This window comes from Mirounga angustirostris, unplaced genomic scaffold, assembly GCF_029215605.1.
Source record: "Mirounga angustirostris isolate CCGP_5_RB_7025 unplaced genomic scaffold, mMirAng1.0.hap1 SCAF_1, whole genome shotgun sequence".
Lineage (NCBI taxonomy): Eukaryota > Metazoa > Chordata > Mammalia > Carnivora > Phocidae > Mirounga > Mirounga angustirostris.
In genome coordinates this window covers 162,644,720-162,657,182 of record NW_026991709.1, presented here as the reverse complement: position 1 = coordinate 162,657,182, position 12,463 = coordinate 162,644,720, and the positions used below count along the sequence as shown (strand labels likewise).

The window sequence follows — 12,463 nt, the reverse complement described above, 5'->3', positions numbered from 1 at the left end:
CTAAAACTTGGGGTGGGAGTAGACCTCTTGAAAAAGATCAGCTGGGGGCCCCTGGGTGGCTCAGTTGGTTAAGCGACTGCCTTCGGCTCAGGTCCTGATCCTGGAGTCCCGGGATCGAGTCCCGCGTCGGGCTCCCTGCTCGGCAGGGAGTCTGCTTCTCCCTCTGACCCTAACCCCTCTCATGTGCTCTCTCTCATTCTCTCTCTCAAATAAATAAATAAAATCTTAAAAAAAAAAACCATTAAAACATCGCCCATATGGGGCGCCTGGGTGGCTCAGTTGGTTAAGCGACTGCCTTCGGCTCAGGTCATGATCCTGGAGTCCCGGGATCGAGTCCCACATCGGGCTCCCTGCTCAGCAGGGAGTCTGCTTCTCCCTCTGACCCTAACCCCTCTCATGTGCTCTCTCTCATTCTCTCTCTCAAATAAATAAATAAAATCTTTAAAAAAAAAAAAGAAAAAGATCAGTTGGGAGGGAGCTAAGGAATTCCTAAAGTGGGAGGCGAGGTCTGTCGGGGACAGCTGAGGCGGGGCCTGAGAAAGGGGCCTAACGGGTGCAAGTTTGGATAAGAAAAAGCTCTTGGGATTAGGGCGCGGACTGGAGAGGCGGGAACTTGGCCTCGTGAGGAGTGAGGCGATTGTAAGGACCCGACGGGGGAAGACGGCGAGGGCTAGGGTGCCAGCCGGGCACTGCCCGGGAAGCTCGGAAATGCCTGGCCTGGAGCGCGGGGGTGGGGGCGGGGGTGGGGGCGGGGGCGTCGGCCCGGCCTCAGCCCCCAGGCGGAACCAATTATGACGGCGACGAGGTTTCCCACCGGCGCTACAAAAGTGCCACACGGGAGGGGCGGCGTGCGCCGGCGTGACGCGGCCTCGCGGGATGGGCAGGGCCGAGGCTGAGGCGGCGACGGCGGCGGCGAGTGCTAGAGGCGGCGGCACGACGAGGGCCCTCAAGCCCGACCACCATGAGCACCAAGCAGGTCACCTGCAGGTCAGTGCGCGGCGCCGCGGGGGCCGGGAGCGTCAGGCCTCTTCGCTTCCCCTCGGCCCCCCCAACCTCCCCCGGGCCCCTGGCGGCCGGTGCACCCCAGCCCCACCGCCAGGGATACTGAGGCTGGAGCGGATTCCTGAGAAGTTGCTCAGCTGTTCGCGGTCCCGCTTTTCTGCGTGGAGCTCGCGCTGCGGCCGGAGCCGGGCACCCGGCGTGTGGGTGGCGGTGTGTTGCGGCCGAGCCCCCGGGCGACGCCAGCGCGGGGGCCTGTGGGCTGGAAGGGCGTCCTAGCCAGGGCGGTGCGGGGCGCTGGGGCCCGGGGGTGGGGGTGGGGCCTTTGGAACTTAGAGTTTAGCTGGAAAAGGAGATTTGGGTAAAGGGAAGCTGAGTGGTCGTTTACTGATGGGGATATCACGCAGGAATAGGTTGTTGATCGATGATAAGGGCCTCGAGGAAGCTGGGGTCCCGAAAGCGGGCTTCGTTTCCTAAGAGTTTTTAGAACTCCTGTGCAGCCTGAACTTGCGGAGTCGGCAAGTAAGAATTGTGCGGAAAATAATGGCGGGTAGCATTTACTGGAAGTTGGTGAAGTGCTTCGCATATTTCCAAGTGCTGTATATTCATTGTCACTACGCTTCATAGTAACGCTACTAGGCAGAAATGATGCCCATTTTACAGTGCAGGGCATTCAGCCTGAAAGAGATTACGTGATACTCTTACTGAGACACCCATTTACGTGGAGAAATACAACGGTAATGGATGGATGGTGTAGAAAATCCAAAACCGGATGCTGCGCTGTGACTGCTCCTGTGAGGCAGAACGAGCTTGGTTGTGTAACACCCTCGTTCCTTGGCGAACCTGTGGCTTAGCGGTACTGGGTGCCTAGTCTTACTGAACTGATACTTGGAGAGTGCAAATTTTATTTTAATAATTCGTTTCAGGAAAAACTGTGTGGGAAACATTGCCCCCAAAAATCAGTCGTATGGTTTGATTATGTAATAAACAGTTTAAGTATCATCTGTGTTGTTACTGTTCTTCATTAGCATGAATAATTGACTATGTAAAAAGTTTTCTGTTAGTATTAGTATATATTAACTGTTCAAACAGTTTATCCAAAGCCCAGTTGGCATATATGAAGCAGTTGTCAGAAATTTGCTCTTAGTGTCTATAGGAAATAGTTTTACTTGGTATTTGTGCTAGAAGAGCTTTTGTGAAGACCTGTGTGTGTTCATTTTTATTTGTATGAAGCAAGTATTCTAAGTAATTGTACAGCACATTCTGGTTACTCCTCTTAAGATGTGTCCACAAAAAAGTACACATTTATATAATGCTTTATAATTGAATCTCAACTCTGTGTAGTATCTAGTTTTATAGACAAATCTCGTGTTCAGAAGGACTTGAGACTGGCCCCTAACTTCACATCTAAATGCAGGAGCAAAAATTTAAATCAGGATCATCTTGGCTTTTTCCTTCTGCACTGGGAGATGGCCTAACCTGGAAGCTTTAATTCTGTGTTTCCCAAACAGAGGCATCCTGCAGGATGTCATTGCATATTAAGTCAAGAGTGGGTTGGAATGTTGGAGAGGGATCACTTCTGTTTAAGTACTAACTTGTTTGTTGGGGCCCGTACAATGTGCTGGGTGCTCTTTGAGGTGCTCTACCAGCCATATCACATGTAACCCAGCAACCCTCACTGTTCTACAGATTGTGAAATGGAGTCTCAGCAGTGAAGTGATTGCCCCAGGTCATTCAGCTTCTAAGTGGCCAAGGTGTGGCATCAGAGTCTATACTTTGATTGACTGGATGGCCTCCAAATAAATTTGGGAGATGCTAAAGTTTCTTCACTGCAGGAATTTTTAAAGCTTTTCACATGTGCATTTGAAAGGAAAATGCATGCAGAAACATAGAAAGTAAAAAAAAGTTTACTTGCAAAAGGGTCTGAAGGAGTCAGATCTCACAAGGATTGCCTCACCAAATAAAAAACAGAACACTTTTTTTTTTTTTTTTAAGATTTACTTATTTGAGAGAGAGCGAGAGCATGTGAGCGTGTGTGAGCATGAGCAGGGACAGGGGCTGAGGGAGAGAATCTGAAGCAGATCCCTGCTGAGTTCAGAGCCTGACATGGGGCTTGAATCCAGGACCCTGAGATCATGACCTGAGCTGAAACCAAGAGCCCCAAGAGGCGAACGCTTAACCAACCGAGCCACCTGGGCGCCCCCAAAACAGAAGACATTTAAATGAAAAAAACTGCAATATTACCTAGAGTACCAAGTTTACATTAATATTTCATGGTGGAAAAGCTTTTCTCACTTTATTATCTTATTCACTAAAGTCTTACTTCCAGACATTGGTAACTCACAGGAAATATTCAAGATATGATTTATTTTCGGGACCGGACCTTAACAGGGTGCTCAGCTGGTGCAGATTGGTTCTTTGGTTTGTTTTCCTGGCTGTGGGATGTGATGTACATGCTTATTCTGAGTAGCAGCAACACGAAGTGTTAGTTTTGCTTCTATTCTGATACACAGATGTTTCTCCAAGAGATGGATGTGAAATGCTAGGATTCCCAAATTTAACGACAAAGACATTCCACATATTTATTGCTTGGAATGGCAAGAATGGCTACTCACACAGTTGTGCTGTCAGTCAGCTCTCCTGATATCTCAGCATGCCACTCTAACTAGAATCTCAAGTTGGGGGTTATTTTTTGCTGATTCTTCTTGCTAACCATGTCCCTGTGTCTTCCAATCTGTTTTCAAAGCGCTGGTGAAGGCCTTTATGCCTGCTTTCTTTTCTTCCTCCTCTTGTGATAGAGGTCTCTTTGTCTTATCATCACTAGGTGAAGACCTAGAACTTGTTTCCTTAGACCATCAAGCTTAGAGCTTTTAAATCTCTGGAAGTCACAAAACATAAAGGACCTTATCAGCTAGTAAGTGGTAGAAGAGCTTGAGTTCTGGAGTTGGGCAGTTCTGGATTCTGATCCTGGTACCACCTGTGCCACAACTTCCTCATCTGTAAAATGGACTTGGTAATGCCTAACTAACAGGGTTGGCTAACAGATTAGACAGTAATGACAAATGATCGCATTTGTGTGGTAGGCTAAGCACTTACGTGCATTGTCTCAGCCAAACCTTAGAGTAGTCTACCACAGCAGTCTATGAAGTACAATTATTATATTATGGATGGGGAAATTGGAAATTTAAATAACTTGCTCAAGGTCATATAGCAAGTTCTCTGATTTCAGAGTGTTAACCACTACACTGTACTTCATCCCTACCTCTCATACATTTATTTCAGGTCTACCACTGGGTCCAGCATTAACGCCTTTCCCCCTCAGTAGATCTGTTATCACATGCAGTACAGCCATAAAATTTAAGTCTGAAAATATGTAGAGAAATATAAAGAAAAGTGACACTGAGAATGCAAATTACCCATATACTCAGATATGATTTGCAGAAGCATTTCGCTAGAGATATGCCCTGTTGAAAGGCATGTAAGAAACTAGATTGATTTTGACTCAACCCTCAGCTGCAGCTAGAGCTGCTAGTGGTTCTGTGGCTAGAAGTGAACCCAGTGTCCTTTGCAACATATAATAGCTACACTGTCTGAAACAGTCCTTTGGGGGTCACCTAGCATAAAAGGCCCTTTTGGAGTGTCCCCCAGAAATCTCCTGACTCTGGGTCTCCAGCTATGCACTTCCCCCTTCATTCTGTGCACCGCCCCCACCCCAATTCATGTTTCATTCTTCTCTAGGAAGATAGAAGGGATGGTTTGACCATCATGAAGATTGAGCTGTCGGAAGTTCATTACAGGGTGCTATATGAAAGAGGCCTGGATTAAGCTTAGTGTAACATAGATGAGGAGGGATATCTCTAAGCGGTTGACAAAATGCCCTAAAGGACAAGCAAGGTATGTTCAAGCTAGTTTTGTGTTTGTCACTGGGGAGTGGAAATGATGACCTATACTACAAAAATAGGACTGGGCTGGTTTCATCTCTTATATAACGCTTGTTTCATGCTCCCCTTTCTTGAAGGCACTGATGGTGGTCTAGAAGTTTTTTTGTTTTTTTTTTTTAAAGATTTTATTTATTTATTTGACGGAGAGACAGTGAGAGAGGGAACACAAGCAGGGGGAGTGGAGAGGGAGAAGCAGACTCCCCGCTGAGCAGGGAGCCCGATGCGGGGCTCGATCCCAGGACCCCGGGATCATGACCTGAGCCGAAGGCAGACACTTAAATGACTGAGCCACCCAGGCGCCCCTCTAGAAGTTATTTTTGAAGCTGTTTAAATTTCAGCTTAATCACTTAAAGAAGTGAAATGCCTTGCATGAAGTCACCAGCTTATAGGTGGCAAAACTAACTAGAAGCTCTAGTTGATGGTTAAATATTTGTTTTCTTAATGAGAAAGATAGTAGAGTTTGAAAGGCAGGTTGTCTGAATAGGACTTAGGGGAGGCGGTAGAATTATAAAAGGCACCCTTGAAGGACCACCACTAAGAATCTGTCCTTTTGCATGCTTGGTTAACAAATAGTGTTTGGTAAAGAACCTGTGGTAGTCTCCTACCCCCACCCTCCCCCACACTTTTAAGGAACTATTCTTGTTTAGTTTCCCCAAAATAAACTATTAATGAAGTATTTGTTAGATCTTACTTTTGTGGAGCTGTTCATATAGCCACTTTGAGCCTGTTCTCTTCCAGTATTTATGAGTTTACTAATCCTGATACCCTTTGCCATTCAGAGTTGGCTCTTGGTGCTGAATGTTTTTTTGCACTTTTATACCTTCAAAGATTGCCATATTTAAGGATTATTGAAATAATGTAGTCTTACAGCATTTCTCAGAAGAATTATTCAACTCTGTAGAAGTATAATATATTTTTGTGCCCAGGATTCCCCAGGACCCACCCCTACGTCCAGAGATTGGCTAGAAAGACTCACAGGACTCAGCGTGTATAGTTGTACTGCTGGCTAAGATTTACTACAGTGATACAGTAAGAAGTCGTGGCTAGATCATATGGGAAAAAGGCACAGGTAGCATCTGGAGGAACCTATGTGCAGGCTTCCTACCTTCACTCCTTCCCATAAAAGATCACATAGCATACTCTTCCCCCAGCAACAAAAATGCAGCAACATGTGCCCAAAGAAGCCCATTAAAGATTCAGTGCCCAGGCTGGTGACCCTCTGCTTAGCATCTACCGAAATTCCAGACGCCCAGAAGGAAAGCAGATGTTCAGCATGAACCATATATAGAGTTTAAGGACAGTGAGCCATTCTTATCACTTTGGGAAATTCTCTAACCATGTAGCAAACTATTAATCAGTCAAGCTCCAGAGGCTAGGCAGGGGCCAGCTTGTAAATAGGCTTTTCTAAGGATAACAGGCTCAGACTTGCTGTGTTAACTCTTTTCTGCACACTTTTAAAGTCAGTACTGTGAATAAAAATATCCTTTTGGTATAGGCCTTTTTTTTTTTTAAGTTCCTTTTAAGTTTCTAAAAAAAAAATACTCTTTTGTATAGTTTGTCAGGTTTTGTGCCCTTTTTTTTTTCTTTAGTTAACCTACAGCCACCTTAAAGCAAGTTACTGTATAACCTTTGACCTAGTGGAAGACCCCCAAGGGGGTGTTACCTGGAAAAAACCTAGCTGATCACCTAGGAAAAACCCTATAGGATGGCGCCTCTATATAGTCGCTTAAGTCATAGGGTCCTGTTCTCATCTTTGTAGGCTCAGAAGTTTGATTCTGTTGGTGTACTTGGAGGTGGCTCCACTAGCTAAACTCAAGAGAGACCTAAAAACTAGATACCCTTGTCCCATTTTCCTGAGAGAAAAGGAACTGTTAGGGGGCCTGGCCAATACTTCCTCCGCTTTTGGGAAGATGAACAGGTAAGGAAAGTTGGAAGTATGTTTAGTGAGTAAGGAGGGATTGAAGGTCTTCAAATCTTGTGGCCTCCAGCTGAGGCAGCCTCCCAGGCCCATCGCAGAGGCTGAAGTACAGCATGAATTGTCACTTGTGTTATCTGGCATCCTTTCTCTGGAAAGGGCAGTCTGGGTCTCTCAGGCCTTCCTGACTTACCTTAGAGACCATTGCCTGCCTTCCGTTGCTAAGCCTGTCTCCAGTTCCAGACACAGCCAGGTAATTGGTTAGGTTTAGGCTTTCTGTGTTCAGTCACATTTAGTGATGTTCCAGCTGTGCCTTCCTGAAGCTGTTCCCAGGCTTTCTTCACTAGAGACCAGATGTTCCTGACCGTATGTTTAAGAGCACTAGCTCTCTCTGGTCAGAGGCCTCGGACTGGGAAGCACCATAGTGTGTGCCTGCCACTAGTGAGTCTTCTGGGTTGAAGGGGCGACAGTGCACAGTAGGCTGGAGGGTGAGAAGTCTTCCTGGGCTGGTCCACGAAGGAAGGCGGCTTCTAACAATTCAGTGCACTGAAAGATGGGGTGCAGTGTTTTTGACAGGGGCCACAGCATGGGCAAAGGCAGAGTGACAGGGAAGTCAGTTGTGGTGGGAGAAGGTCAGGCCTATCTGGGAAGCCTAGAGTTGGGGTCCCCATCCTAGCATTTGACCTTCTGTATTTAAGTCATCGCTCCTCTTTGAGCCTCAGCATGGGACATCTTGAGAGTTCATTCTGCCCTTTAGTTTACTTTTGTATATGTTTGAGATTTTCCGTAATATGTTTTTTTAAATAAAGTTAAAACATAGGTTCACAGATAAAGTTCCTTTACAAAGCAACCTCCTAATAGGCTCTTCCCACTACACTTTCAGCCCTCCCCAAATCTGTCTTCCACCCTGCAGCTCAAGTGGCTTTTTCTGAAAAAAGCATGGGAAAGGGTGTATGTAATAACTATATAGCCACGCTTCCGAAGTGCACGTTCGGTTCCAGGCCACCTCGATGTAGCAAATTCTGCAATAAAATGAGTCCGATGAACTTATTTGGTCTCCTAGTGCATATAAAAGTTAACGTTTATACTGTAGTCTACTAAGTGTGCAATAGCATTATGTCTAAAACCATGCACATACCTTAATTTAAAAATACTTTCTTGCTAAATTCTAACCATCATCTGAGCTTTCAGCAAGTTGTAATCCTTTTGCTGGTGGAGGGTGTGGCCTCGATGTTGTTGGCTGATGGATCACGGATCACAGCGGTGGCTGCTGAAGGCCGGGGTGGCTGCAGCAGTTTCTCTAAATAAGACAGTAAAAGTTGCCACATTGATTGACTCTTCCTTTCACAAACAATTTCTCTGTAGCCTGCGATCCTGTTTGATAGCTTTCGACCCACGGTAGAGCTTCTTTCAAAATTGGAGTCTATCCTCTCAAACCCCGCACTGCTTTATCAACTGAGTTTGTCGTATTCTAGATCCTTTGTTGTCATTTCAACAGTCTTCACAACATCTCCACCAGGAGCAGATCTCACAAAACCACTTTCTTGGCTCATCCATAAGAAGCCACTCCTCATCCGTTCAAGTTTGATCATGAGTTCACAGCAATTCTGTCACGTCTTCAGGCCCCACTTCTGATTATAGGTCTTTTGCTGTTTTCACCACATCTGCAGTTGCTCCCTCCAGGGAAGTCCCGAACCCCTTAATGTTCTCCATGAGAGTCAGAATCAGCTTCTTCCAAACTCCTATTAATGTTGATATTTTGACTTTTTCCCACAAATCACGAATGTTCTTAATGGATCTAGAATGGGGAATCCTTACTGGAAGGTTCTCAATTGACTTTGCCCAGCTCCACCGGAGGAATCATTATCTATGGCAGCTATAGCTTTACACAGTGTATTTCTTAAATAAGAAGACTTGAAAATTGAAATCACTCCCTGATCTGGCTGCAGAATGGATGTTGTGGTAGCAGGCATGAAAACAACATTAATCTCGTACATCTCCACCAAAATTCTTGGGTGACCAGGTGCATTGTCAGTGGGCAATAATATTTTGAAAGGAATCTTTTTTTCTGAGCAGCAGGTCTCAACGGTGGACTTAAAATAGTCAATATACCATGTTATAAACAGATGTGCTCTCATCCAGGCTTTGTTGTTCCAGTTACAAAGCATAGGCAGAGTAGATTTAGCATAATTCTTAAGGGCCCTAGGATTTTCAGAGAGTAAATGAGCACTGGCTTCAACTTCAACTTCAAGTCACCAGCTGCATTAGGTCCTAACAAGAGAGTCAGCCTGTCCTTTGAAGCTTGGAAGCCAGGCACTGACGTCTCTTTTCTAAGCTATGAAAGTCCTAGATGGCGTCTTCTTCCACTAGAAGGCTGTTTCGTCTGCATTGAAAATCTGTTGTCTAGTGTAACCACCTTCATTAATGATCTCAGCACGATCTCCTGGATAACGTGCTGCAGCTTCTACATCAACACTTGCTTCTTCCCTTTGCTCTTTTATATTATGGAGACGGCTTCTTTCCTTCACCTCAAGAACCACCTCTGCTAGCTTCACACTTCCCTTCTGCAGCTTCCTCACCTCTCTCCACCTTCACAGAATTAGAGAGAGTTAGGGCCTTGCTCCCCATTAGGCTCTGGCTAAGGGAATGTTGTGGCTGGTGTTCTCTTCTCTCCAGACCTTCTCCTGCCTTCTCCATATCAGCATTCAGGTTGTTACACTCTCTTATCATTTGTGTGTTCACTGGAGTAGCACTTTTCATTTCCTTCAAGAACTTTTCCTTTGCATTCACAACTTGGCTAACTGTTCAGTGCAAGAGCTTTTGGTCTGTCTCAGTTTGCGACATGCCTTCCTCACTAGTGAGAGGCTTGTGACTCTTTGTTTCACTTGAACAGCTAGAGGCCACTGTCGGGTTATTAATTGGCTTGATTTCAATATGATTGTGTGTCGGAATGGGGAGCCACCCGAGGAGAGAGAAGAGAGATGGGGAACGGCCTGTTGGTGGGGCGGTCAGAACACACATTTATTGGTTAAATTCTCCGTCGTATATGGACAGGGTTCATGGTACCCCAAAACAATTAAAATAGCCACATCAGAGATCAGATTACAGATCACCATAACAAATATAATAATAATGAAAAAGTTTAAAGTATTGCAAGAATTACCAAAATGTTACACAGAGACATGATGTGGGTAAATGCTACAAACTCCGATTTATAAAACGTAGTAGCTGCAAAGCCCAATAAAACAAAGTATGCCTGTAAACAGTTTTCTTTATGACAGGACTCTCAAAACCTTTCCTCTGCTACTGTCTTTCGTAAATCTCTGAGAAAGACTAGACTGCCATTTCCTAAGTTGACTTGACTACGGGCCCTTTGTTATCCCTTGTTTTAAGATACACTCATATAAGCATGTCAGCGGACACCAGGGTAATTTGGAGCACAATTAAATGATACGCCAGCCTCATCCCTCGGCAGGCCTGTTTGCACTCCCTCCCAGTGCCTCCCTTCTCTGCATTTTTCTTGCTGTCTTCTCTGTCCTCTGTCCCATTGGCACCCCCATCACTTTGCAGACTGTGCTTGGGCCTGACCTCCTCTGGGATGTTGCCCTCTCTCAGTTCATGGTATGTGTCTCCTCAGCACTCTGCCTGCTTTGTGATAAGGCACGGGTCCCTTTTGTAATGGTCAGCTTAATTGCCATTGTGCTTTACTGGACTTTAATAAGAGCTGAACTTTCGGGGGTACCTACTGTGAGATAGGTACTGAGCTGAGCATTTTATTTTTTTTAACCATACCTTCACCAGTATGTGTATTTTTTTAAAACTAAAATCATTTATTATTCCAAAAGCGGTGTATGTTCATGGTGGAAATGTTAGAATGTACAGGTCAGCAAAAATAAGAAAATAAAATTACCATATACTTTACCCACAAGGATTGCCTTTCTTAACGTGCAATTATATATCATTCTAGATTTTTAAAACTCATGTATGTATGTGTGTATGCATTTTTAAAAATTGGTTTTTCCAAAGTGAGAATGTAATGTGTTCTTTTCAGAGTTTTTAATTGTGGTAAAATATACATAACAAATTTACCATCTTAACAATTTTTTAGTGTACAATTCAGTAGTATTAAATATATTCACACTGCTGTGGAACCATCATCGTCTGTCTCCAGAACTTTTTCATCTTCCCAAGCTGAAACTTTGTCCCCATTAAACACTAACTCCCCAACCTCATCACAGCCCCTGGCAGCCACCATGCTGCTTCTGTCTCTAGGAATCTGACTCCTGTAGGAACCTTACATAAGAGAGATCATACAGTATATGTCCTTTGGTGTCTGACTTATTTTACTTAGCACATTGTCCTCAAGGTTCATCCATGCTGTAAAATGTGTCAGTTTCCTTCCTTTTTAAGGCAGAATAATCCATTGTATGTATGTGCTACGTTTTGTCTCTCCATTAATCCATCGATGGACACTTGGTTGTTCCTACCTTTTGGCTACTGTGAATAATGCTGCTAGGAACATGGGTGTGCAAGTACTTAAGTCCTTGCTTTTGGGGTTTTTTGTATATGTATCCCAAAGTGGAATTGCTGGGTCATATGGTAATTCTATTTTTAATTTTTTGAGGAACCACTGTACTGTTTTCCATAGTGACTGCACTATTTTACTGTAAATGCTGTTTTATAATCTGCTTTTTTCAGTTAATCTTTTAACTTCCCATGTCAATAAGTTTTCATTTTATCTAATGCCCAGTTCATATTCAGATTTTCCCATTTGTTCCAAAAATGTCTTTTCATCTGGTTTGTTCAAACCAGGATATAATCCTGGACTAAATATTGCACCTGGTTATTATGTACCTTATGTAATGTCTACTAACCTAGCACAGCTCCCTCCTTTTTAAATTTTTCTTTTTTCTTTTTTTTAAGATTTATTCCTTTGAGAGAGTTCGAGGGGAAGGCAGAGAGAGAGAGGGAGGGAGAGAGAAGCAGACTCCCTGCTGAGTGTGGAGCCAGATAGGGAGCTTGATCTCACACCCCTGAGATCATGACCTGAGCCGAAATCAGGAGTCAGACACTTAACTGACCGAGCCACCGCAGGTGCCCCTAAATTTTTCTCAACAGCTTTATGGAAGTAGAATTTATATACCATAAAATTCACCCATTTTAAGCATACAAGTAAAAGATTTTTAGTAAATTTAGAGTTGTACAACACCACACTTAAATTTTAGAACATTTTCATCACCCCAAAGTGACCCCTTGTGCCCATTCACAGTCATTCCCCATTACCCCTTCTCCCAGTCTGGGGAACCACTTATCTACTTTTTGTCCCTACAGATTTGCCTCCACCCCCACCGCCCTTTTAATGTAAGCTCTACACCCATCGTGGGGCTTGAACTCACCACCCCAAGATCAGGAATCGTGTGCTCTACTGACTGAGCCAGCCAGGTGCTTCTGCCCCCTTTTTTGACATTACATATAAATGGAATCATACGAAATGTGGTCTTTTGTGTCTGGGTCATTTCACTTACCATAATGTATTTGAGGTTCATCCATGTTATCGCATGCATTAGTACTTCATTCCTTTCTATTGCCAAATGATATCCCATTGTAT

At 44.4% G+C, this 12,463-nt stretch overlaps 1 protein-coding gene across 1 annotated transcript in view; it reads left to right on the top strand.

Moving 5' to 3' along the window:
* Positions 1-834: 834 nt before the first annotated feature.
* The window catches only part of MKRN2 (makorin ring finger protein 2), a 27,667-nt gene continuing 16,038 nt past the window's right edge, over positions 835-12,463 (top strand). The window contains exon 1 of the mRNA XM_045861804.3: positions 835-987. Coding sequence (XP_045717760.1) covers positions 962-987 — 26 coding nt within the window. The 5' untranslated portion in view covers positions 835-961. The remainder of the gene's footprint in view (positions 988-12,463) is intronic.